At 45.9% G+C, this 24,484-nt stretch overlaps 2 protein-coding genes and 1 pseudogene across 2 annotated transcripts; 2 read left to right on the top strand and 1 right to left on the bottom strand.

Annotated features, from left to right (window-relative positions):
- The window catches only part of LOC144930842 (olfactory receptor 52P1-like), a 50,726-nt pseudogene extending 26,797 nt beyond the window's left edge, over nucleotides 1–23,929 (bottom strand).
- Nucleotides 2,587–3,615, top strand: LOC144930239 (olfactory receptor 52E4-like). The gene has a single exon (XM_078851777.1). The coding sequence runs from the start codon at nucleotides 2,587–2,589 to the stop codon at nucleotides 3,613–3,615; it is 1,029 nt and encodes a 342-aa protein (XP_078707903.1).
- Nucleotides 13,100–14,128, top strand: LOC144930568 (olfactory receptor 52E4-like). The gene has a single exon (XM_078852946.1). It carries the CDS (start codon nucleotides 13,100–13,102, stop codon nucleotides 14,126–14,128), a length of 1,029 nt encoding a protein of 342 aa, XP_078709072.1.
- Nucleotides 23,930–24,484: the final 555 nt, after the last annotated feature.

The following is a 24,484-nucleotide window of genomic DNA, read 5'->3' as shown; positions in this document are numbered from 1 at the left end:
CTTGTGTTGGCTCTCGGCATGGGATGCTGCTGCATATGCTGGGGTGAGAGAGGTGTGGGACACGGCTAGCTGAAGGGAATTCCCAGAGAAGACACTTCCATCTCAGGATTCACAGGTACCCATCTCTTGCTGCTCGCCAGACGGAGTGCAACATGATCGTGATGGAATTGAGAATGGGCAGGATGGGACTGAGAATAAGTCTGTGGCCCTTTCTGCTCTGCACACCCATTAATTAGAATCATAGAATATTAGGGTTGGAAGAGACCTCAAGAGGTCATCTAGTCCAACCCCCTGCACAAAGTGGGACGAACACCAACTGTATCATCCCAGCCAGGGATTTGTCAAGCCTGGCCTTAAGAACCTCTAAGGATGGAGTTTCCACCACCTCCCTAGGGAACACATTCCAGTGCTTCACCACCCACCACAGAAGGGAAGTGGACAAACTGGAGAGAGTCCAGTTGAGGGCAATCTAGATAATTAGGGGTCTGGAGAACATGTGTTACGAGGAGAGGCTGAGGGAACTGGGGTTATTTAGTTTGCAGAAGAGGAGAGTGAAGGGGGATTTGATAGCAGCCTTCAAGTAGAATCATAGAATCATAGAATATCAGGGTTGGAAGGGACCCCAGAAGGTCATCTAGTCCAACCCCCTGCTCAAAGCAGGACCAATTCCCAGTTAAATCATCCCAGCCAGGGCTTTGTCAAGCCTGACCTTAAAAACCTCTAAGGAAGGAGATTCTACCACCTCCCTAGGTAACGCATTCCAGTGTTTCACCACCCTCTTAGTGAAAAAGTTTTTCCTAATATCCAATCTAAACCTCCCCCAAGTACATGAAGCAGGGTTCCAAAGGTGATGGAGCTGGGCTGATCTCAGTGGTAGCAGATGACATAACAAGGAGTAATGGTCTCAAGTTGCAGTGGGGGAGGTTTAGGTTGGATATTAGGAAACTCTATTTCACTAGGAGGGTGGTGAAACACTGGAATGGGTTCCCTAATGAGGTGGTGGAATCTCCTTCCTTAGAGGTATTTAAGGCCTGGTTTGACAAAGCCCTGGATGGGATATTTTCTTTTTTTGTCGTCCGTAGCCAGGCCAAATATGGATTTTTCTCTGATGTCTTTAACATCCCTTATCATTTTCATAAAGTGCAATTTGTATTGCTTTCTATATGTATTCCTTTCCCCCCCCATTTGTTGTACATTACTTGCCTCTTCCCTGCAGTTGATGCCTTCACTTTGCCACTGGATCGGATTTTTAGTGAAAGTTGTCCACATTCCTGATTTATCATTGCTTTTTAGATATGTAAGAAAGTCTTCTTAAGGAACTCCCGAGTTTCATTCCCATTTTTCTGTCTGAAATTTTCCTCCCAAACAGTTTTCCTGATAATTTGCCTCAGCTTTGAGGAAGGAGCCTTTTGAAGCACTATCTGTACATATTACGGGTTGGGAGCTGTTCTCTGTTTGTCCATTTCAACACAATCAGTTTCACTGTTTATTTTCCTCTCCTCTTTCATATACCCCCTTCTTTCTCTTTTCTCTAAAGAGTGACAGTCTTTTCAGTCTCTCTGCATATGGCAACCTCCCCCATTCTCCTAGCCTGTCTCAGGCCTGGTCTACACTGCGGGGGGGATTGATTTAACTTACGCAACTTCATCTATGTGAATAACGTAGCTGATGTTGACGTACTTAGTTTAACTTACTACGGTGTCTTTACTGTGCTAAGTCGATGGCTGACGCTCTCCCGTCGACTGCACCTGCACCTCTTGCCCTGGTCGAGTATCGGAGTCGACGGGAGAGCACTCAGCAGTCGATTTATCGTGTCTAGATGCAATAAACCGACCCCTGCTGGATTGATCGCTGCCCGTCGATCCAGTGGATAATGCAGACAAGCCCTCAGAAACCCCCTTTCTCTCTGCTATACCCTTTATAGAGACTGGGCAACCAAAACTGAGCACATATCCAGAGTAGATTATTTTCCATCCAATTCCGAAGGCATTCTCTTTGTTTTGGCCACTGCTTCGAAAGAGCAGGTGTTTCCATTGAGATGACAGGTCTTCTCCCTGAGGTATGTTCTATTGGGATGTTTGCCATGAGCACATGTCTTGGCAAAGCTTTGATTTTTTCCACTTCAGTTTTTGAGCTACCAGGTGAATGGAGAACTCCCTACAGCATGAACTCTCTAGTCTGGGTTTCGTTGCATTAAGGAACAATGAGGTATAACCAGTATCCACCCTCATGCTTCCTGCTGGTGTCTATTAAGGTTTCCCACACCAAGACAAATAGGAATTATTGATATATGGAGCACCACTGAATATGGAATTGGCATGTGTAGGGTCAGGGGTTCACAATTCATTTATCTGAATTATGGAAATGTCATTTTTCAGTGTATGATGAGTGACCAATCTGCTTCACCCATGAGAACATCCTCCACTAGTGCATATAGTCTCTCATATTAACATTGTCTCTCCAACCAGGCATTTGTACTGCAACCATCACCCTATACCCTGGGCACATAGAGGAAGTCAGGGAAACGTATGGTGCGTGCAGGAGACACCGTTCTGCCTTAGAGTTGGACATCTTCTCCTCTACTCCATGTCTGATTCCAACACAACTGACTTCACCAACCCCTCCACCTTCATCCTGCTGGGCATTCCTGGCCTGGAGGCGGCCCATGTCTGGATCTCCATCCCCTTCTGTGCGATCTATGCCTTAGCCATCTTGGGGAACTTCACCATCCTATTGATTGTGAAGATAGAGCCGAGCCTCCATGGGCCCATGTACTATTTCCTCTGTATGCTGGCCGTCACCGACCTGGCCCTGTCTACATCCACCGTGCCCAAAATGCTGAGCATCTTCTGGTTCAATTCCAGGGAGATCGATTTCAGTGCCTGCCTCGCCCAGCTGTACTTCATTCACTGCTTCTCAGCGATGGAGTCTGGGATCTTAGTGGCCATGGCTTTGGATCGCTACGTGGCCATCTGCCATCCCCTGAGACATTCCACCATCCTGACAAACGCGGCGGTGGCCAAGCTAGGCCTGGCCGTGGTACTGCGCAGCAGCATGCTCGTACTGCCCAATCCCCTCCTGGCGAGGCGGTGCCCATATCACAGAACCAACATCATCCCCCATACCTACTGTGAGCACATATCCATGGTGAAGTTGGCCTGTGCTGACATCCGTGTCAATAATTACTATGGCTTCTCTCTGATTTTCCTCATCACTGGTGTGGATGTGTTTTTGATTGCCCTGTCCTACACACAGATTCTCAGGGCCATCTTCAGCCTCCCCACAAAGGACGCCTGGGTGAAGACGTTCTGGACCTGCAGCTCCCACCTGTTTGCCACCTTAGCCTTTCACATCCCAGGTCTTTTCTTCATCCTCACACACCGGTTTGCCCAGAATGTGCCCCTGCATTTCCACGTTCTCAGTGCCAACATGTACCTCCTGGTGCCCCCCATGCTAAACCCCCTTATCTATGGTTTGAAGACCAAACAGATCAGGAAGAGGCTGCTCTGGCTCTTTCCTCATAAAGAAGCTAAAGTTTTCTCCTGGTGGTCTGGCTCTAAAACCAGCCTCCATGCAGAGCTGTCTGGGGACATGGTGCTGAGCCCTCTTTCCTGAATCACCTACTGGACCCTCACATAGACATTAAATCCTTCCCCGACCCTACTGTGCTGTGTCAGCCTGACAAACTGGGGAATCGGTCTGTGTACAACTCATTAACTCATAGGTTGTCACATTTCTAATTGCTGGTCACTGGATTCCAAAGCTCTATCACTTCTGTCAAGTCTCACCCCTTCCTCTGCTTCTTCAACCTAAGGCCCCACCACTGGTGATTGGTCTTCTCTTGCCCTCCCGCTGTCACTCACTGGATCATCTCCACCTCCCTCCCCCCCGCAGGATCTGTAAGGGAGCCATTTCAGATTTTGGTGGGGGAGTCAACTTTAACCATGATTCCAGGGGCTACCTAAGCTCTTGAAAGCTTTAGATGTTTTGGCAGATAACTTAGCAATTAGCAGACAGGAGCACTGTATCTAATTTGTATATAAAAGAAAGAAAATTAAAAAAAAATATATTAAACCCAGTCAGCTCTAATACAAACATTTTCTGGCATTTTGTGTCCACTCATTTAAGGGACACTGTTGAGGTTTGTAATTTTAATTTGTATTCTCATTCTGTCACTATCTCTGTGGAGAGAGAGACCCTGACAGGCTTCTTGGGTTCTACCTCAGTTCTGGGAGGTAAGTGGGGTCTAGTGAGTTAAAGTGTGTGTGTAGCGGAGGACGAGGTTGGGAGGGAGATAGATCTGGTGTCTAGATAAGAATGTCAGAATGGCCATAGTAGGTAATACCAATACTCCATAGAATCATAGAATATTAGTGTTGGAAGACACCTCAGGAGGTCATCTAGTCCCCACCCCTGCTCAAAGCAGAATCAAGACCAACTAAATCGTCCCAGAGAGGGCTTTATCAAGCCAGGCCTTAAAAGCCTCTAAGGATGGAGATTCCACCACCTCCCTAGATAACCCATTCCAGTGCTTCACCACCCTCCTAGTGAAATAGCATTTCTGACTATCGAACCGAGACCTCTTGCACGGCTACTTGAGACCATTGCTTCCTGTTCTTTCATCTGCCATCTCTGAGAACAGCCTAGCTCCATCTTCAGGTAGTTGAAGGCTGCTGTCAAATCCCCCCTCACTCTTCTCTTCTGTAGACTAAATAAGCCCAGTTCCCTCAGCTTTCCTCGTAAATCATGTGCCCCAACCCCCTAATCATTTTTATTTCCCTCTGATGGACTCTCTCAAATTTGTCCACATTCCTTCTGTCATGAGGGGTCCAAAATCGGACAGAATACTCCAGATGTGGCCTCACCAGTGCTGAATAGAGGGGAATAATCACGTCCCTAGATCTGCTGGCAATGGTTCTACTAATGCAGCCCAATATGCCACTGGCATTCTTGGAAACGAGGGCACACTGCTAACTCCTATCCAGCTTGTTGTCCACTGTAATCCCCTGGTCCTTTTCTGCAGAAATTCTGCTTAGCCAGTTGGTCCCCAGACTGTAGCAGTGCATGGGATTCTTCCATCCTAAGGGCAGGAACCCCCAGACGAGGGGGATGAGGTGGACGAGGCTTTCTTCCGGCAACTTGCAGAAGCTACTAGATCGCACGCCCTGGTTCTCATGGGAGACTTCAATCACCCTGATATCTGCTGGGAGAGCAATACAGCGGTACACAGACAATCCAGGAAGTTTTTGGAAACTGTAGGGGATAATTTCCTGGTGCAAGTGATGGAGAAACCAACTGGGGCAGAGCTCTTCTTGACCTGCTGCTCACAAAGCGGGAAGAATTAGTAGGGGAAGCAAAAGTGGATGGGAACCTGGGAGGCAGTGACCATGAGATGGTCGAGTTCAGGATCCTGACACAAGGAGGAAAGGAAAGCAGCAGAATACGGACCCTGGACTTCAGAAAAGCAGACTTTGACTCCCTCAGGGAACTGATGGGCAAGATCCCCTGGGAGAATAACATGAGGGGGAAAGGAGTCCAGGAGAGCTGGCTGTATTTTAAAGAATCCTTATTGAGGTTACAGGGACAAACCATCCCGATGTGTGGAAAGAATAATAAATATGGCAGGTGACCAGTTTGGCTTAACAGTGAAATCCTTGCTGATCTTAAACACAAAAAAGAAGCTTACAAGAAGTGGAAGATTGGACAAATGACCAGGGATGAGTATAAAAATATTGCTCGGGCATGCAGGAGCGAAATCAGGAAGGCCAAATCACATCTGGAGTTGCAACTAGCAAGAGATGTTAAGAGTAACAAGAAGGGTTTCTTCAGGTATGTTGGCAACAAGAAGAAAGTCAAGGAAAGTGTGGGCCCCTTACTGAATGAGGGAGGCAATCTAGATGTGGAAAAAGACAGAGGATGTGGAAAAAGCTAATGTACTCAATACTTTTTTTGCCTCTGTCTTCAGGAACAAGGTCAGCTCCCAGACTACTGCACTAGGCAGCAAGGCATGGGGAGGAGGTGACCAGCCCTCTGTGGAGAAAGAAGTGGTTCAGGACTATTTAGAAAAGCTGGACGAGCACATGTCCATGGGGCCAGATGCGCTGCATCCAAGAGTGCTAAAGGAGTTGGCGGATGTGTTTGCGACGCCATTCTCCATTATCTTTGAAAACTCATGGCGAGCCGGGGAAGTCCCGGATGACTGGAAAAAGGCTAATGTAGCACCCATCTTTAAAAAAGGGAAGAAGGAGGATCTGGGGAGCTACAGGCCAGTCAGCCTCACCTCAGTCCCCTGAAAAATCATGGAGCAGGTCCTCAAGGAATCAATTCTGAAGCACTTAGAGGAGAGGAAAGTGATCAGGAACAGTCAGCATGGATTCACCAAGGGCAAGTCATGCCTGACTAATCTAATTGCCTTCTATGACGACATAACTGGTTCTGTGGATGAAGGGAAAGCAGTGAACATGTTATTCCTTGACTTTAGTAAAGCTTTTGACACAATCTCCCACAGTATTCTTGCCAGCAAGTTAAAGAAGTATGGACTGAATGAATGGACTATAAGGTGGGTAGAAAGATGGCTAGATTGTCGGGCTCAACGGGTAGTGATCAATGGCTCCATGTCTAGTTGGCAGCCAGTATCAAGTGGAGTGCCCTATGGGTGGGTCCTGGGGCCGGTTTTGTTCAATATCTTCATAAATGACCTGGAGGATGGTGTGGATTGCACCCTCAGCAAGTTTGCAGACGACACTAAACTGGGAGGAGTGGTAGATACACTGGAGGGTAGGGATAGGATACAGAGGGACCTAGACAAATTGGAGGATTGGGCCAAAAGAAATCTGATCAGGTTCAACAAGGACAAGTGCAGAGTTCTGCACTTAGGACGGAAGAATCCAATGCACCACTACAGACTAGGGACAGAATGGCTAGGCAGGAGTTCTGCAGAAAAGGACCTAAGGGTTACAGTGGACGAGAAGCTGGATATGAGTCAACAGTGTGCCCTTGTTGCTAAGAAGGCCAATGGCATTTTGGGACGTATAAGTAGGGGCATTGCCAGCAGATCAAGGGACGTGATCATTCCCCTCTATTTGACATTGCTGAGTCCTCATCTGGAGTACTGTGTCCAGTTTTGGGACCCATATTACAAGAAGGATGTGGAAAATTGGAAAGAATCCAGCGGAGGGCAACAAAAATTATTTGGGGACTGGAACACATGACTTATGAGGAGAGGCTGAGGGAACTGGGATTGTTTAGTCTACAGAAGAGAAGAATGAGGTGGGATTTGATAGCTGCTTTCAACTACCTGAAATGTGGTTCCAAAGAGGATGGTTCTAGACTATTCACAGTGGTAGAAGAGGACAGGACAAGGAGTAATGGTCTCAAGTTGCAGTGGGGGAGATTTAGGTTGGATATTAGGCAAAACTTTTTCACTAGGAGGGTGGTGAAACACTGGAATGCGTTACCTAGGGAGGTGGTGGAATCACCTTCCTTAAATTTTTTAAGGTCAGGCTTGACAAAGCCCTGGCTGGGATGATTTAATTGGGGATCGGTCCTGCTTTGAGCAGGGGGTGGGACTAGATGACCTCCTGAGGTCCCTTCCAACCCTGATATTCTATGATTCTATGACCTCTTGTGGATAGAGAGAGGGGTAACGGAGAGGACCTCAATCCAGGTCTCGACTTTTCAGGACTTTGTTTTTGACGTTCTTGTGAACTAACTCTCTTTCTTTAAGACAGGATATAGATCCTACAGAATAAATGGTTGTCTGTGAAAATGATAATGACCAACCTGACAGAGGGGAGGAGGAAATTTCCTGGGTGGGAAGATACAGAAAGAAGCTATGAAATAGGTGCTGGGAGAAGACACACCTCTTATTCCAGAGAGTACAGATCACGACTTGCTAGGAAAGGGGTGGGAAAGGTCCCAGTGCTTGGAGTGGGAATCACAGGGAAGGCCAACATGCAATGTCCCCTTACAAGCTTACCTCACCAAGACCCCAGACTTGACCATAGACTGAGATTCCTATTGAAGAGGACACTGAGGGGAAAGGAAACCAGTAACTAAACACATATTTAGGTTTAGAGAGGAGTTGAAAGATACAATATCTATTGAAGAAACCAAACTGTCTAAGCAGAAGGCGTGGTATAATAAAAATACTTGGAAACAACAATCTGTGACAAAGTATTTGGTTTTATTGTTCAATCTCATGATGCAAAGTTTGTTGCTAATGGTGAACCTTATAACAAAGAATTTGTTAGTGATGGTAAATTCTATGAAAAGGTGTAACATGCATGAGTCTTCGAAAAGCTTCTGGACATGATAGGAGTCATAAACAAGAAGCCCTGTTGGGGATTGTGTAAAGAGTTGTCACATTGTGTAAAGAGTTGTCACTTTGGATGGGCTATCACCAGCAGGAGAGTGAATTTGTGTGGGGGGGTGGAGGGTGAGAAAACCTGGATTTGTGCTGGAAATGGCCCACCTGATGATCACTTTAGATAAGCTATTACCAGCAGGACAGTGGGGTGGGAGGAGGTATTGGTTCATATTCTCTGTGTATATATAAAGTCTGCTGCAGTTTCCACGATATGCATCTGATGAAGTGAGCTGTAGCTCACGAAAGCTTATGCTCTAATAAATTGGTTAGTCTCTAAGGTGCCACAAGTCCTCCTTTTCTTGTTGGGGATACTGTTTCTCAGCGAACACCTGGAACCAAGCTCAAATCTTGTCATAGCAGGGAAGCCATAATATACCTAGGCTGCTGTGTGGAAGAGAAACTGAGGCACAACTCCTCATGGCGTTGATGAATAACCGTGTTGTTATCACCAGTTGGAAAAGCACAATGGTTAACAATGCTGCACACATACAAAGAGAGGTTTTCTAGAGACCCAGAAAGGGCACACTTGCTGAATTTTGAGATGACTCAGCTGATTTGCAAAGGGTTAAAAGGTACAACAGAACTCTGCAAGAACACCTGTGGGTAACATGACAGTGTTTGCAATAGTTGAGAGTTGTGTGGTGAAAACCTAAAGAGGGCCTTGGGCACATGGCCACTGCATTACTCAGTGATAAACACTCCTGCAGGAAACTAAGAGGGGCCGTGTGACCTTCTCTGCAAAGTAACGCACATAGAGAACATAATCCCAAATATACATATACAATGATGGGGTCTAAATGCTCTGTTACCACTCAAGAAAGAGATCTGGGAGTCATTGTGGATAGTTCTCTGAAAACATCCATTCAGTGTGCAGCAGCCGTCAAAAAAGCAAACAGAATGGTGGGAATCATTCTGAAAGGAATAGATAAAAAGACTGAAAATATCATATTGTCTCCATTAATATCCATGGTACGACCACATAGTGAAAATTATACGCAGATACGGGTTGCCCCATTTCAAAAAAAGGTATATCAAATTGGGAAAAGTTTCATAAACGGGGAACAAATATGCTTAGGGATATGGAAGAAATGTGGTATGCAGAGAAAGGCAAAGGGAAATCTGCTCAGGAACCAGGGCCGGTGCATTGTCCTCTCCACAATGAGGGAGGGGCAGACTGGGTAATAAACTTACACTGGTCAGGCTTCTGACAAGGGCCCGGCAGTACAGCTCTGGGGTCCTAGGCTGGGCAGCTGGGGGAACTGCTAGACCCTCTCTATTTTTGGTTTGTGAGTGGCTCGTGAAAGTATTCGTGTAACCGCAGCTGGGTGTGTCCCTGCCTGTGTATGGGTGTGTAAGTGCAAGTGCATCTGTTCACAGCCTCACCGTGTGATAGGGGCCCAGACTGGTAGGCCAGAGGGTTTAGCAGTACCCCAGATACAGGTTGCATCCCTGGGCCGTCAATCGTAGCCATCCAACGAACAGCCCCTGTTAGACCACGAGTCTGTTCCCTTCTTGTCATGCGCTCAGTTACTGATGGAGAGACAGTTGTTATGGCAAGGAAGTCAGGACTCCTGGGTTCTGTCTGGTATTCTCTGTGTGACCTTGGCCAAGTCAGATCAACCAGTGACTCAGTTTATCTCTCTGTAAGATGGAGATATGTTCAGAGTGACTTTCCTTTGCAAGGTGTTTTCAAGATCCTTCGATTAAAGGTGCTGCACAGTATGATCATAAAAGAACAGGAGGACTTGTGGCACCTTAGAGACTAACACATTTATTTGAGCATAAGCTTTCATGAGCTACAGCTCATTGAATGCATCCGATGAAGTGAGCTGCAGCTCACGAAAGCTTATGCTCAAATAAATGTGTTAGTCTCTAAGGTGCCACAAGTCCTCCTGTTCTTTTTACAGATATAGACTAACACGGCTGCGACTCTGAAACCTGTCAGTCTGATGATAGTTACCGATGAGAATTACTCGTCTCTGATACCGTAGTGATTGCAGAAAGTGCAGTGTGTCTGCAGAAAGTGTTCGTGTCTCCCCTCAGTCATCTTTCTCCTGATCTATCTGTCTCCTATCTGCCCATCTGTCCTGGGTATTTTCAGTATTTGAAATCCTATGGAGACCTAGGTATTATCCCTAACTTTTTTACTAACCATCCATAATTTTTAAAAATACACAAGTGCACAGAGCAGCCAATTCCTCTCGGGCTCAGTGGAGAGCCCAGGAGTTCTGATCTTCCCTTGGGAAGTTCATTTAATTAGTGTTTACTCCCGAAGCTGTATAAAGAGTGCAGACAAGCTGCTCCCCAGCCTGTTTACATTCAGACTATCTGCGAGAGGCTGAGTGAACCCCCCTGGGATTGCACAGAGCTATATTATAAACGGTGCATACCCTTGTGTTGGCTCTCGGCATGGGATGCTGCTGCATATGCTGGGGTGAGAGAGGTGTGGGACACGGCTAGCTGAAGGGAATTCCCAGAGAAGACACTTCCATCTCAGGATTCACAGGTACCCATCTCTTGCTGCTCGCCAGACGGAGTGCAACATGATCGTGATGGAATTGAGAATGGGCAGGATGGGACTGAGAATAAGTCTGTGGCCCTTTCTGCTCTGCACACCCATTAATTAGAATCATAGAATATTAGGGTTGGAAGAGACCTCAAGAGGTCATCTAGTCCAACCCCCTGCACAAAGTGGGACGAACACCAACTGTATCATCCCAGCCAGGGCTTTGTCAAGCCTGGCCTTAAGAACCTCTAAGGATAGAGTTTCCACCACCTCCCTAGGGAACACATTCCAGTGCTTCACCACCCACCACAGAAGGGAAGTGGACAAACTGGAGAGAGTCCAGTTGAGGGCAATCTAGATAATTAGGGGTCTGGAGAACATGCGTTACGAGGAGAGGCTGAGGGAACTGGGGTTATTAGTTTGCAGAAGAGGAGAGTGAAGGGGGATTTGATAGCAGCCTTCAAGTACATGAAGCGGGGTTCCAAAGGTGATGGAGCTCAGCTGTTCTCAGTGGTAGCAGATGACATAACAAGGAGTAATGGTCTCAAGTTGCAGTGGGGGAGGTTTAGGTTGGATATTAGGAAACTCTATTTCACTAAGAGGGTGGTGAAACACTGGAATGGGTTCCCTAGTGAGGTGGTGAAATCTCCTTCCTTAGAGGTATTTAAGGCCTGGTTTGACAAAGCCCTGGATGGGATATTTTCTTTTTTTGTCGTCCGTAGCCGGGCCAAATATGGATTTTCCTCTGATGTCTTTAACATCCCTTATCATTTTCATAAAGTGCAATTTGTATTGCTTTCTATATGTATTCCTTTCCCCCCCCATTTGTTGTGCAATGCTTGCCTCCTCCCTGCAGTTGATACCTTCACTTTGCCACTGGATCGGATTTTTAGTGAAAGTTGTCCACATTCTTGATTTATCATTGCTTTTTAGATATGAAGAAAGTCTTCTTAAGGAACTCCCGAGTTTCATTCCCATTTTTCTGTCTGAAATTTTCCTCCCAAACAGTTTTCCTGATAATTTGCCTCAGCTTTGAGGAAGGAGCCTTTTGAAGCACTATCTGTACATATTACGGGTTGGGAGCTGTTCTCTGTTTGTCCATTTCAACACAATCAGTTTCACTGTTTATTTTCCTCTCCTCTTTCATATACCCCCTTCTTTCTCTTTTCTCTAAAGAGTGACAGTCTTTTCAGTCTCTCTGCATATGGCAACCTCCCCCATTCTCCTAGCCTGTCTCAGGCCTGGTCTACACTGCGGGGGGGATTGATTTAACTTACGCAACTTCATCTATGTGAATAACGTAGCTGAAGTTGACGTACTTAGTTTAACTTACTACGGTGTCTTTACTGTGCTAAGTCGATGGCTGACGCTCTCCCGTCGACTGCACCTGCACCTCTTGCCCTGGTCGAGTATCGGAGTCGACGGGAGAGCACTCAGCAGTCGATTTATCGTGTCTAGATGCAATAAACCGACCCCTGCTGGATCGATCGCTGCCCGTCGATCCAGTGGATAATGCAGACAAGCCCTCAGAAACCCCCTTTCTCTCTGCTATACCCTTTATAGAGACTGGGCAACCAAAACTGAGCACATATCCAGAGTAGGTTATTTTCCATCCAATTCCGAAGGCATTCTCTTTGTTTTGGCCACTGCTTCGAAAGAGCAGGTGTTTCCATTGAGATGACAGGTCTTCTCCCTGAGGTATGTTCTATTGGGATGTTTGCCATGAGCACATGTCTTGGCAAAGCTTTGATTTTTTCCACTTCAGTTTTTGAGCTACCAGGTGAATGGAGAACTCCCTACAGCATGAACTCTCTAGTCTGGGTTTCGTTGCATTAAGGAACAATGAGGTATAACCAGTATCCACCCTCATGCTTCCTGCTGGTGTCTATTAAGGTTTCCCACACCAAGACAAATAGGAATTATTGATATATGGAGCACCACTGAATATGGAATTGGCATGTGTAGGGTCAGGGGTTCACAATTCATTTATCTGAATTATGGAAATGTCATTTTTCAGTGTATGATGAGTGACCAATCTGCTTCACCCATGAGAACATCCTCCACTAGTGCATATAGTCTCTCATATTAACATTGTCTCTCCAACCAGGCATTTGTACTGCAACCATCACCCTATACCCTGGGCACATAGAGGAAGTCAGGGAAACGTATGGTGCGTGCAGGAGACACCGTTCTGCCTTAGAGTTGGACATCTTCTCCTCTACTCCATGTCTGATTCCAACACAACTGACTTCACCAACCCCTCCACCTTCATCCTGCTGGGCATTCCTGGCCTGGAGGCGGCCCATGTCTGGATCTCCATCCCCTTCTGTGCGATCTATGCCTTAGCCATCTTGGGGAACTTCACCATCCTATTGATTGTGAAGATAGAGCCGAGCCTCCATGGGCCCATGTTCTATTTCCTCTGCATGCTGGCCGTCACCGACCTGGCCCTGTCTACATCCACCGTGCCCAAAATGCTGAGCATCTTCTGGTTCAATTCCAGGGAGATCGATTTCAGTGCCTGCCTCGCCCAGCTGTACTTCATTCACTGCTTCTCAGCGATGGAGTCTGGGATCTTAGTGGCCATGGCTTTGGATCGCTACGTGGCCATCTGCCATCCCCTGAGACATTCCACCATCCTGACAAACGCGGTGGTGGCCAAGCTAGGCCTGGCCGTGGTACTGCGCAGCAGCATGCTCGTACTGCCCAATCCCTTCCTGGCGAGGCGGTGCCCGTATCACAGAACCAACATCATCCCCCATACCTACTGTGAGCACATATCCATGGTGAAGTTGGCCTGTGCTGACATCCGTGTCAATAATTACTATGGCTTCTCTCTGATTTTCCTCATCACTGGTGTGGATGTGTTTTTGATTGCCCTGTCCTACACACAGATTCTCAGAGCCATCTTCAGCCTCCCCACAAAGGACGCCTGGTTGAAGACGTTTTGGACCTGTAGCTCCCACGTGTTTGCCACATTAGCCTTTTACATCCCAGGTCTTTTCTTCATCCTCACACACCGGTTTGCCCAGAATGTGCCCCTGCATTTCCACGTTCTCAGTGCCAACATGCACATCCTTGTATCCCCCATGCTAAACCCCCTTATCTATGGTTTGAAGACCAAACAGATCAGGAACAGGCTGCTCTGGCTCTTTCCTCATAAAGGACCTAAAGTTTTCTCCTGGTGGTCTGGCTCTAAAACCAGCCTCCATGCAGAGCTGTCTGGGGACATGGTGCTGAGCCCTCTTTCCTGAATCATCTACTGGACACTCACATAGACATTAAATCCTTCCCCGACCCTACTGTGCTGTGTCAGCCTGACAAATTGGGGAATCGGTCTGTGTACAACTCATTAACTCATAGGTTGTCACATTTGTAATTGTTGGTCACTGGATTTCCAAAGCCCTGTCCCTTGCTCCACCACTTCTGTCAAGTCTCACCCCTTCCTCTGCTTCTTCAACCTAAGGCACCACTCCTGGTGATTGATCCTCTCCTTCCCTCCCACTGTCACTCGCTGGATCATTTCCACCTCCCTCCCCCCCAAGATCTATAAGGAAGCCATTTCAGATTTCGGTGGGAGTGGCAACTTTAACCGTGATTCCGGAGGCTACCTTAGCTCTTGAAAGCTTTAGATTTTTTGGCTGATGACTTAGCAATTAGCAGACAGGAGCACTGTATCTAATTCATATATAAACAACAGAAAATTAAACAAATATTAAACTCTGTCAGCTCTAATACTAACATGTTCTGGCATCTTGTGGCAAGTCACTTAAGGGACACTGGTGAGGCTTATAATTTTAATGTGTATTCTCATTTTGTCACTAACTCTGTGGAGAGAGAGAGAGAGACCCTGTCAGTCTTGCTGTGTTCTAGCTCAGTTCTGGGAGGGAAGTATGTCTATCAATAGGTTGGTCATAAAAGACCATCAGCCCCAACAAGGTCTCACCCAGACAGAAGAAAAGAGTAATTATATTCTAGATAAAAGCCAGTTTTCTCCAGTGTCTCTGCAGAGGGGAGGGCGTGGAAGGAATGGAACCTCCCCAGACGGGGGAACAGAGAGAGGAGGGGTTGGTCCGTCCCTCTATAAACACAGAGACTGGATGAGTCAGAAGAAGCTGAGGGAGGAGAGAGGCAAAAGAGCAGTAGAGGGGAATCTATGGTTGCGGGGCTCTGGCTGCAGCGGAGAGACAGACTGCAGCTGGAGGAGAGGGCAGAAGCTGCAGGTGGTGGTCCCAGGGCTCTGACCAAACCGCAAAGAATGCTCCAGGGTGGTGAGAACACTGAGGCAGGGAATGGCATGCAGGTGTCAAATTGTGTTTCCCTAGATCTGGGTGTGACACTCTGCTCCCCATATTCATCACAGTGGTATGATTATGATGTGGTTAATTATGATGCATCTTTTCAAAATATTCTGATCTGCTGAATAGGATTATCCTATTCGTGAGCCTGTATCGTTTGTATCAGGAGCTATGAATATTCACAATGTATCTGTATTCCAAATGTGGTTGCTCCTGGGTGACCCCCACAAGGCAAGATGCTTTCAGTCTAGACAGCCGATTATGAAGGGTCAATTCAAGGTAATGGACTATTAAGGAAAACAATAGACCTTAGGAGAAGCTCATCCTCCACCTGGGAAGCCTTTCTGAGAATGCTTCAGTCAGCTTATGGATAATGGCTGCTATGACTCAGAGAAGTTTGCAAGGGCATTTTACTAAAGCACATGACACTGAGCTCCATTTTGGTACCTGTATTTTCCCAATCACTGGGCTGGGAACTTGGCTTGGAGCTATGGATTCCCATCATATGAAAAAAGCTATAAAAGGGGGCAGCAACATCACTCCCCAAACAAGAACACCTGGAAACACCTGCAGAACAAAGACTGAACTGTGGGAACTGCTGGAAGAAGGGAAGAAGGGAAGAAGGAGGATCCCGGGAACTACAGGCCAGTCAGCCTCACTTCAGTCCCTGGAAAAATCATGGAGCAGGTCCTCAAAGAATCAATCCTGAAGCACTTGCATGAGAGGAAAGTGATCAGGAACAGCCAGCATGGATTCACCAAGGGAAGGTCATGCCTGACTAATCTAATTGCCTTTTATGATGAGATTACTGGTTCTGTGGATGAAGGGAAAGCAGTGGATGTATTGTTTCTTGACTTTAGCAAAGCTTTTGACACGGTCTCCCACAGTATTCTTGTCAGCAAGTTAAGGAAGTATGGGCTGGATGAATGCACTACAAGGTGGGTAGAAAGCTGGCTAGATTGTCGGGCTCAATGGGTAGTGATCAATGGCTCCATATCTAGTTGGCAGCCAGTATCAAGTGGAGTACCCCAAGGGTCGGTCCTGGGGCCAGTTTTGTTCAATATCTTCATAAATGATCTGGAGGATGGTGTGGATTGCACTCTCAGCAAATTTGTGGATGATACTAAACTGGGAGGAGTGGTAGATACGCTGGAGGGGAGGGATAGGATACAGAAAGACCTAGACAAATTGGAGGATTGGGCCAAAAGAAATCTGATGAGATTCAATAAGGATAAGTGCAGGGTCCTGCACTTAGGACGGAAGAACCCAATGCACAGCTACAGACTAGGGACCGAATGGCTAGGCAGCAGTTCTGCGGAAAAGGACCTAGGGGTGACAGTGGACGAGAAGCTGGATATGAGTCAGCAGTGTGCCCTTGTTGCCAAGAAGGCCAATGGCATTTTGGGATGTATAAGTAGGGGCATAGCGAGCAGATCGAGGGACGTGATCGTTCCCCTCTATTCGACATTGGTGAGGCCTCATCTGGAGTACTGTGTCCAGTTTTGGGCCCCACACTTCAAGAAGGATGTGGATAAATTGGAGAGAGTCCAGCGAAGGGCAACAAAAATGATTAGGGGACTGGAACACATGAGTTATGAGGAGAGGCTGAGGGAGCTGGGATTGTTTAGCCTGCAGAAGAGAAGAATGAGGGGGGATTTGATAGCTGCTTTCAACTACCTGAAAGGGGGTTCCAAAGAGAATGGCTCTAGACTGTTCTCAATGGTAGCAGATGACAGAACGAGGAGTAATGGTCTCAAGTTGCAGTGGGGGAGGTTTAGATTGGATATTAGGAAAAACTTTTTCACTAAGAGGGTGGTGAAACACTGGAATGCGTTACCTAGGGAGGTGGTAGAATCTCCTTCCTTAGAGGTTTTTAAGGTCAGGCTTGACAAAGCCCTGGCTGGGATGATTTAACTGGGAATTGGTCCTGCTTTGAGCAGGGGGTTGGACTAGATGACCTTCTGGGGTCCCTTCCAACCCTGATATTCTATGATTCTATGATTCTATGGTCCCTGGCTAATGGGATTTCTAGCCTGTGTATGGAAGCTTGATGGACTGTTGTCATAAACATACAGCTAAGGGTAGCATAAAATCCCTCCTTTACCTGTAAGGGGTTAATCAGTTCAATTAACCTAGTTGGCATCTGGCCAGAAGGACCAATGGGGAAAGAAGATACTTTCAAATCTGGGATGCGGGTGGGTGGGGGGGAGGGAGGGAGGTTTTGTTTGTGCTCTTTGTTTTGTTCTCTCTCGGGACAAAGAGAGAGACCAAGCGCGTAACCCAGCTCCTACTGAAATGATACATCTAAAACTACAGAAATTGTAAGTAATACCAAGGAAATGAGTTAGATTATCTTTTGTTTTAGCTTGTGAATTTTCCCTGTTCTAAGAGGGAGATTTATTCCTGTTCTTGTAACTTTGAAGTTGAGCCTAGAGGAGAATCCTCTGTGTTTTAAATCTTTTTTTATTACCCTGTAAAATTACTTTCCATCCTGATTTTTCAGAGGTGCTTCTTTTACTTTTTTCTTTATAATAGAGGGACCTGATTGATTTTAGTGTCCTAAGCATAAAGGGTCTGGTCTGTACTTTTATTAAAGGCAATTGGTTTGTATGTTATTCTCAAGCCTCCCCAGGAAAGGAGGTGAAGGAGAGTGGGGGAGGAGGATTTTGGGGAAATAGGAACTCCAAGTGGTCCTTTTCCTGAAACTTTGTGTAAATCACTTGGTGGTGGCAGCAATACTGTCCAAGGACAAGGGAAGTAATTTGTACCTTGGGGAAGTGTGACGAAGCGGAACTGTTCTTAATGTTTCCTCTGAATATTCTGGGGGTACCTCAGTTTCCCTTATGCAGTTCTTAAGTATCTAGGGGTGGGATAAGGGTCTATGACCATTGCAGAGCCCTAGAGGGCAGGTGTGTGCAGGGGTCTGGACACAGAGAATGGCCGACACCCTGTTTTCTGGCAACTGATCGCCTGGGCCCTTCAGCCCTGCAAGGTAAGAGCTAAAGGGTTGGAGAAAGGAATCAGGTGACCTCCTGGCCCAGGAAAGGGACAAAGCCCAGAGGAGGAGGGGCTGGAGGGGGAGTCAGTTTGGGGCTGGCTGGGGATGTGGAATGAAGTGCAGACATGGTTGTCTGGCTCACTGCCCCACAAAATGGACCCAGCTGAGGGGTCCTGTTCTCTGCACCTACAAGCTCCGTTTTAGACCATGTTCCTGTCATCTAATAAACCTTCTGTTTTACTGGCTGGCAGAGAGTCACATCTGACTGTGGAGTTGGGGGGCAGGACCCTCTGGCTTCCCCAGGACCCCACCTGTGCGGACTCGCTGTGGGAAGCGCACGGAGGGGCAGAGGAGGCTGAATGCTCCGAGGTCAGACCCAGGAAGGTGGAAGCCAGGTGAGCTGTGTGTCCTGAAGACAGGCTGCTCCCAGAGAGGAGACTTCCCCAGAGTCCTGACTGGCTTCATAGGGAGCAGTTCCCGAGCACCGCCCGGGGACTCTGTGACAGGAAGTTTTTAACATAAGCTGGTAGCATATAAGCTTCAGGGGTCTTTCATGCGAGTCCCCTAATCTGTATCCCAGAGTTCAGAGTGGGGAGGGAACCCTGACAACTGTCAGTACTATCCAACAGGGTGAGACACTGTTTGGTTCAAATCTTATTTAGTATATGAGATTTAGACTGTGATTTCCTTTATTTTTTAGGTAACCATATTTGATCGGTTTGTTATTACTTATAGTCACTTAAATTTTATCTTTCTGTAGTCAATAAATATGTGTTCTATTTTTTAATTAAAACAGTGTGATTTGCTTGAAGTATGAGTAAAACCTCAGCTCATTTAATGGAAGCTTGTGCATCACCCTTTTCACATCAAGGGAGGGGTGGACTGGATAATAAATTCACACTGGTCAGGCTTTTGACCAGGACAGAACGGTACAGCTCTGGTGTCCTAGGCTGGAGACCTGGGGGTATTTTGGCTGTAGCTTCCCGATGGTGGGTTCATGAGTGGTTGGTCAGAGATTCATGAACGCAGCTGGGTGTGGTCCCTGCCTGTGGATGTTGGTGTGAGTGCAACCTTGGAGGGATTTTCAGCTTGCCACAACCTCACAGTGCAAGAGGGACCCTGGATTGGTGAGACAGAGATCTAAACTGTACCCCAGTTCCATGTGGCACCCAAGGGGGGAGAACTCATCACAGTGGGTATCTCTTGTGCTGTCTAAAATAGAGGAATTGTTTTAGCCACCCCTTTTGCAAGGCCGGGGTGTGTTTGCTGTAACGATCATGTGCAATATGGGAGGGCTGAGGAATGCTGAGGCATTCTGGGCTCCCCTTTTCAATGTTCCTGGTCTCCAGCAGCTGCTCTGTATCAAGGGGCAGTACAAGATCAGGAGTGAGGATTTTGAAAGCTGACCCAGCATCCCTCCCCATCAGTGCTGGGTCAGTTTTGGCAACTTTCTTCCTGCGGACACATTACTAGAGTGAAAGAGCAGCAAATTGTGAATTGGGCCTACTGAGAAATGTCACTACATGGCCAGCAATCACATGGACTACAAAAGCTTCTGTAACACAGCAAGACTGCCAGTGTGTGAATATACAGCTAGACCATCGTAATCACCTTCCCAGAGATTGATCCAGGCAGTGCTCGGTTTGCAAAGAGGCTACATTACTTCCAGATTTGCCATGAAGATGTTGATGGTGATTTATGGGATGAATGGTTCCCCAGATACTTTGGCAAAAGTCTGTTGATCCAGTAATGTGTATGAGACTGAGGTCTGACAAACAGAAATTGCAGGTGACGTTAGTGGAACAAGGAAAGTGAGAGGGATATTTTCACAGGGTCATGTGTTGCACATGTGATGGGTATTGGGGAAATTGTATTGTGATGGCTATGGACCAATTGGTCAGGATGTGTGAGTGTCGCAGCCGATAACAGATAGCGATGTAGCTATCAAAGGCCATGGCCAGCATGAACCCGGACTCCATGGTAGTGAGTGAATCAAAAAAATCTGGGCTAGGCAAATGTTGATGTGAATAGCCCAGTTGCAGAACCAGAAAATGCAGAGGGTTTTGGGTAGGGCGGTGGTGGAGATGACCAGGTCAGCGAGCGCCAGCATGGAAAGGAAAAAGTACATGGTCTCATGGAGGCTGGGCTCGGTCTTGATAATAGCCAGGAGGAGGCTGTTCCCCAGGAGGGTCAGAAGGTAGACAGAGCAGAATGGGATGGAGATCCGGACATGCACTGCCTCCAGCCCTCAGATGCCGAGGAGGATAAAGGTTGAGGGGTGGGTCGTGGTCCAGTTGGGTACATTCAGATCCACAGCACAGCTGCTTCCTGCCCCTGTAATTAACCTTGAAAATACTCAGGTTACTTGGCCCAGCTTTAGCTTCTGGCTTGGTGTGGGGGGACCTGAGGGCGAAGAGGAGGGACAGAGGGCCAGGCCTGTGGTGAAAAGTGGATGGTGCACTTTTCTAATTACACAATTAGAGTGCACTTTTCTAATTACACAACTTGAATATTGACAGGTTTCAGAGTGGTAACTGTGTTAGTCTGAATCAGCAAAAAGAACAAGGAGTACTTGTGGCACCTTAGAGACTAACAAATTTATTTGGGCATGAGCTTTTGTGGGCTAAACCCCACTTCATCAGATGCATGGAGTGGAAAATACAGTAGGAAGATAGATAGATAGATAGATAGATAGATAGATAGATAGATAGATAGATAGATAGATAGATAGATAGATAACATGAAAAGATGGGTGTTGCCATACCAACTCTAACAAGACTAATCAATTAAGGTGGGCTATTATCAGCAGGAGAAAAAAAAACTTTTGTAGTGATAATCAGGATGGCCCATCTCAAACAGTTGACAAGAAGGTGTGAGTAACACTGGGGAGCGGGATTAGCATGGGGAAATAGTTTTTAGTTTGTGTAATGACCCATCCACTCCCAGTCCTTATTGAAGCCTAACTTAATGGTGTCCAGTTTGCAAATTAATTCCAGTTCTGCAGTAACCTGGAAGAAAACATAAAATCATTATTAGTTGTATTTTCAGATAGCACAACAATTGGGGGAACAGCAAAGAATGAAGAGGACAGATCACTGAGTCTCTTCAGCCATTACGCCAGGGGAGACGGAGGGGCTCAGCCGGCTGACAGGAGCATGTATGGGAAAAGATCACCCTGCGGAGGTGATCACTCACCTGGCAGCTCACAGATCTGAACATTCTTCCCACAGTTGTGTCCACCCAAGTCGAGGGCCCCACTATACTTTGCACAGCTGACGTCAGTTTTGGCATTCGAAAACAGGAGACTGTGAGAGGTTGGGAGAGTTGGCAGAATTCAGTTTTTATTTTTTTATCATTTTGAAGTATAATCTCTCTGTTTTTAAGCATTTTAATTTTTTTTCATCAATTTATAGTTCCTTAACTATTTTGCATTTTTTTAAATGTTTATTGATTTAAATTTTCACAGTTGCAGGAAACTGGAGGGTGGGTCAGACAATAAATAAACAATGACAGCAGACACTGAGATTCAAGAAAGTAAAGCAGTATAACTTTAAAATTTACAGCCAGGCTACTTGAGACCATGTAAGCGTTTGATTTAAGACTCTACTTTGTATATTTTGACCTTTGATGTTAACAATTTGTGTTTTGATTATCATTAATGGAAATGGATGGGCTATCACCAGCAGGAGAGTGAATTTGTGTGGGGGGGGGGCGGAGGGTGAGAAAACCTGGATTTGTGCTGGAAATGGCCCACCTGATGATCACTTTAGATAAGCTATTACCAGCAGGACAGTGGGGTGGGAGGAGGTATTGTTTCATATTCTCTGTGTATATATAAAGTCTGCTGCAGTTTCCACGGTATGCATCCGATGAAGTGAGCTGTAGCTCACGAAAGCTCATGCTCAAATAAATTGGTTAGTCTCTAAGGTGCCACAAGTCCTCCTTTTCTTTTTATTAATGGAAATATTTTTCATCAATTTCTGCCTGTGAGTGACAGTTCTCAGGACATTCAGGATGGTGAGTCACTTTATTAGCTCCTGCCTCAGTGAGAGGGAACCTCTCTTATGGGGGCTAATAATAAGCTCCCTGACACTCAAGAATTCTCCTCTGAGCCAGCCCTGACTTTGCATCGCAAGTTAATAATAGGAGCACCGGAGTCCCCAAATCCCTCTGAATCAGTCCTCTGTGATAAACATCCCCTGATACTGGCTATTCACAGACATCCCAGATTCCCTGCCCCTGAAAAGCAGTGTTGCCCTGTTAATCAGTCTTACCTTAAACTACCACTCCTGTGTTACTGTCATAAATATAAAGGGAAGGGTAAATGCCTTTAAAATCCTTCCTGGCCAGAGGAAAAATCCTCTCACCTGTAAAGGGGTAAGAAGCTAAAGGTAACCTCGCTGGCACCTGACCAAAATGACCAATGAGGAGACAAGATATTTTCAAAAGCTGGGAGGAGGGAGAGAAACAAAGGGTCTCAGTCTGTCTGTAGGCTGCTTTTGCCGGGGACAGAACAGGAATGGAGTCTTAGAACTTTTAGTAAGTAATCTAGCTAGGTATGTGTTAGATTATGATTTCTTTAAATGGCTGAGAAAATAGCTGTGCTGAATAGAATGACTATTCCTGTCTGTGTGTCTCTTTTGTAACTTAAGGTTTTGCCTAGAGGGATTCTCTATGTTTTGAATCTAATTACCCTGTAAGGTATCTGCCATCCTGATTTTACAGAGGTGATTCTTTTTTACTTCTATTAAAAGTCTTCTTGTAAGGAAACTGAATGTTTTTTCATTGTTCTCAGATCCAAGGGTTTGGGTCTGTGGTCACCTATGCAAATTGTTGAGGATTTTTACCAAACCTTCCCCAGGAAGTGGGCTGCAAGGGTTGGGAGGATTTTGGGGAAAAAGACGTGTCCAAACTACATCTTTTCAGGAACCCAGATAAAGTTTGGTGGTGGCAGTGGAAGTCCAAGGGCAAAGGGTAAAATAGTTTGTACCTTGGGGAAGTTTTAACCTAAGCTGGTAAAAGTAAGCTTAGGAGATTTTAATGCAGGTCCCCACATCTGTACCCTAGAGTTCAGAGTGAGGAAGGAACCTTGACACATGGCACTTGTGAGCTTTTGTAATAAAAACAAAAATTGTTTTATTTAAGAAAGAATAAAGATTTAAAACCAGAAATAGGATAGAATGATGGAAACAAATTGTTACATTGCAAAAGAAAATCATAAAATGAAAACCTGGGTCTACACTTATCATTGATTACCTTTCCTATTTAACAAAGCAGATTCTCCCCCCCTCCCCCGCCTGCCTCCCAAGTTCAGTCTGTTGCAGAACTGGCTGGTTTCACAAGAACCAGGATCCAAATGTTCATGAAAAGACTCCCACACTCCAAAGCATTTTCTCAGTGGATGGATACAGAGTGCTTTTCCTTCTCTGTGATAGACTGAAAACAGCCTTTTGTTTCTAGTCACAGGCAGGGTGAACCCCAGTCTGGCTCTAAATTATTTTTTTCACCTTTAAGTGATTTTGATTAATTGTCATTGACTCTGATGGTTTTACATTGAAAATCGTAGTGTTTGTACAAAGCTAAAGAAATGAATCTTGCATTGCATCACCAGTCAGACAGGGCGAGGTGACAGCTCTCCCTTGACTGAATGGACCATCATTGAGACACATTACTGCATCTCCTCTGACTTATTTCTACTCCAAGCCCCTAAAGCACATTGTCAATATAAATACATTATTCCTTAAATATTACCTGTTCATACACTCACAATGACCATAATGAATCTTGACAAGTTATGAGCTTTCTGCAGATACTTTACATATTATTTATATGGATAAATATTCTGTAAGACTTGTGTTTGGTATGGTGAGTTTGTCAGGGTGGCGATGAGAAATGTTTTCAAAGACCAGGGGACCCCCTTTGCAAATGGGTCTCTGTGACAGTGTGTGTATGGTAAAGTTGATATTTATCAACATTTACTTATAAAAATCTAGACTCTCCAAGCCCATCTACATCTTAGTACAGTTACCTTCAAGGGCAAAGTGTTTGGAATATAGCATCCAAAACAGAAACAAGGTAAGGTACAGAACAACAAATTAATAAAGCGGTGGGTTGGATCTTTGGTGACATACAAAGTGCTTTCTAATATGTAACCAATTGTGCTATAAATATAAATGGGTTTGGGGTGTATTTTGAAGCACACCTACTGTATAAGATGGACATGCTGCGAGATTGGAATTGCTTCCCAAAAAGAGGGGTACGTAGGTCTACCTTTCGTATTGAACTACTTTTTCTTAGACAATAAAATGGGCTAT

The sequence above is a fragment of the Lepidochelys kempii genome, chromosome 1 (assembly GCF_965140285.1).
Source record: "Lepidochelys kempii isolate rLepKem1 chromosome 1, rLepKem1.hap1, whole genome shotgun sequence".
NCBI lineage: Eukaryota > Metazoa > Chordata > Testudines > Cheloniidae > Lepidochelys > Lepidochelys kempii.
This window is presented reverse-complemented; position numbering and strand designations above follow the sequence as displayed.

Bases quoted from the DNA above. Each gene is read 5' to 3' on its own strand.
- LOC144930239 (XM_078851777.1), top strand. From the start codon at position 2,587: ATGTCTGATTCCAACACAACTGACTTCACCAACCCCTCCACCTTCATC.
- LOC144930568 (XM_078852946.1), top strand. From the start codon at position 13,100: ATGTCTGATTCCAACACAACTGACTTCACCAACCCCTCCACCTTCATC.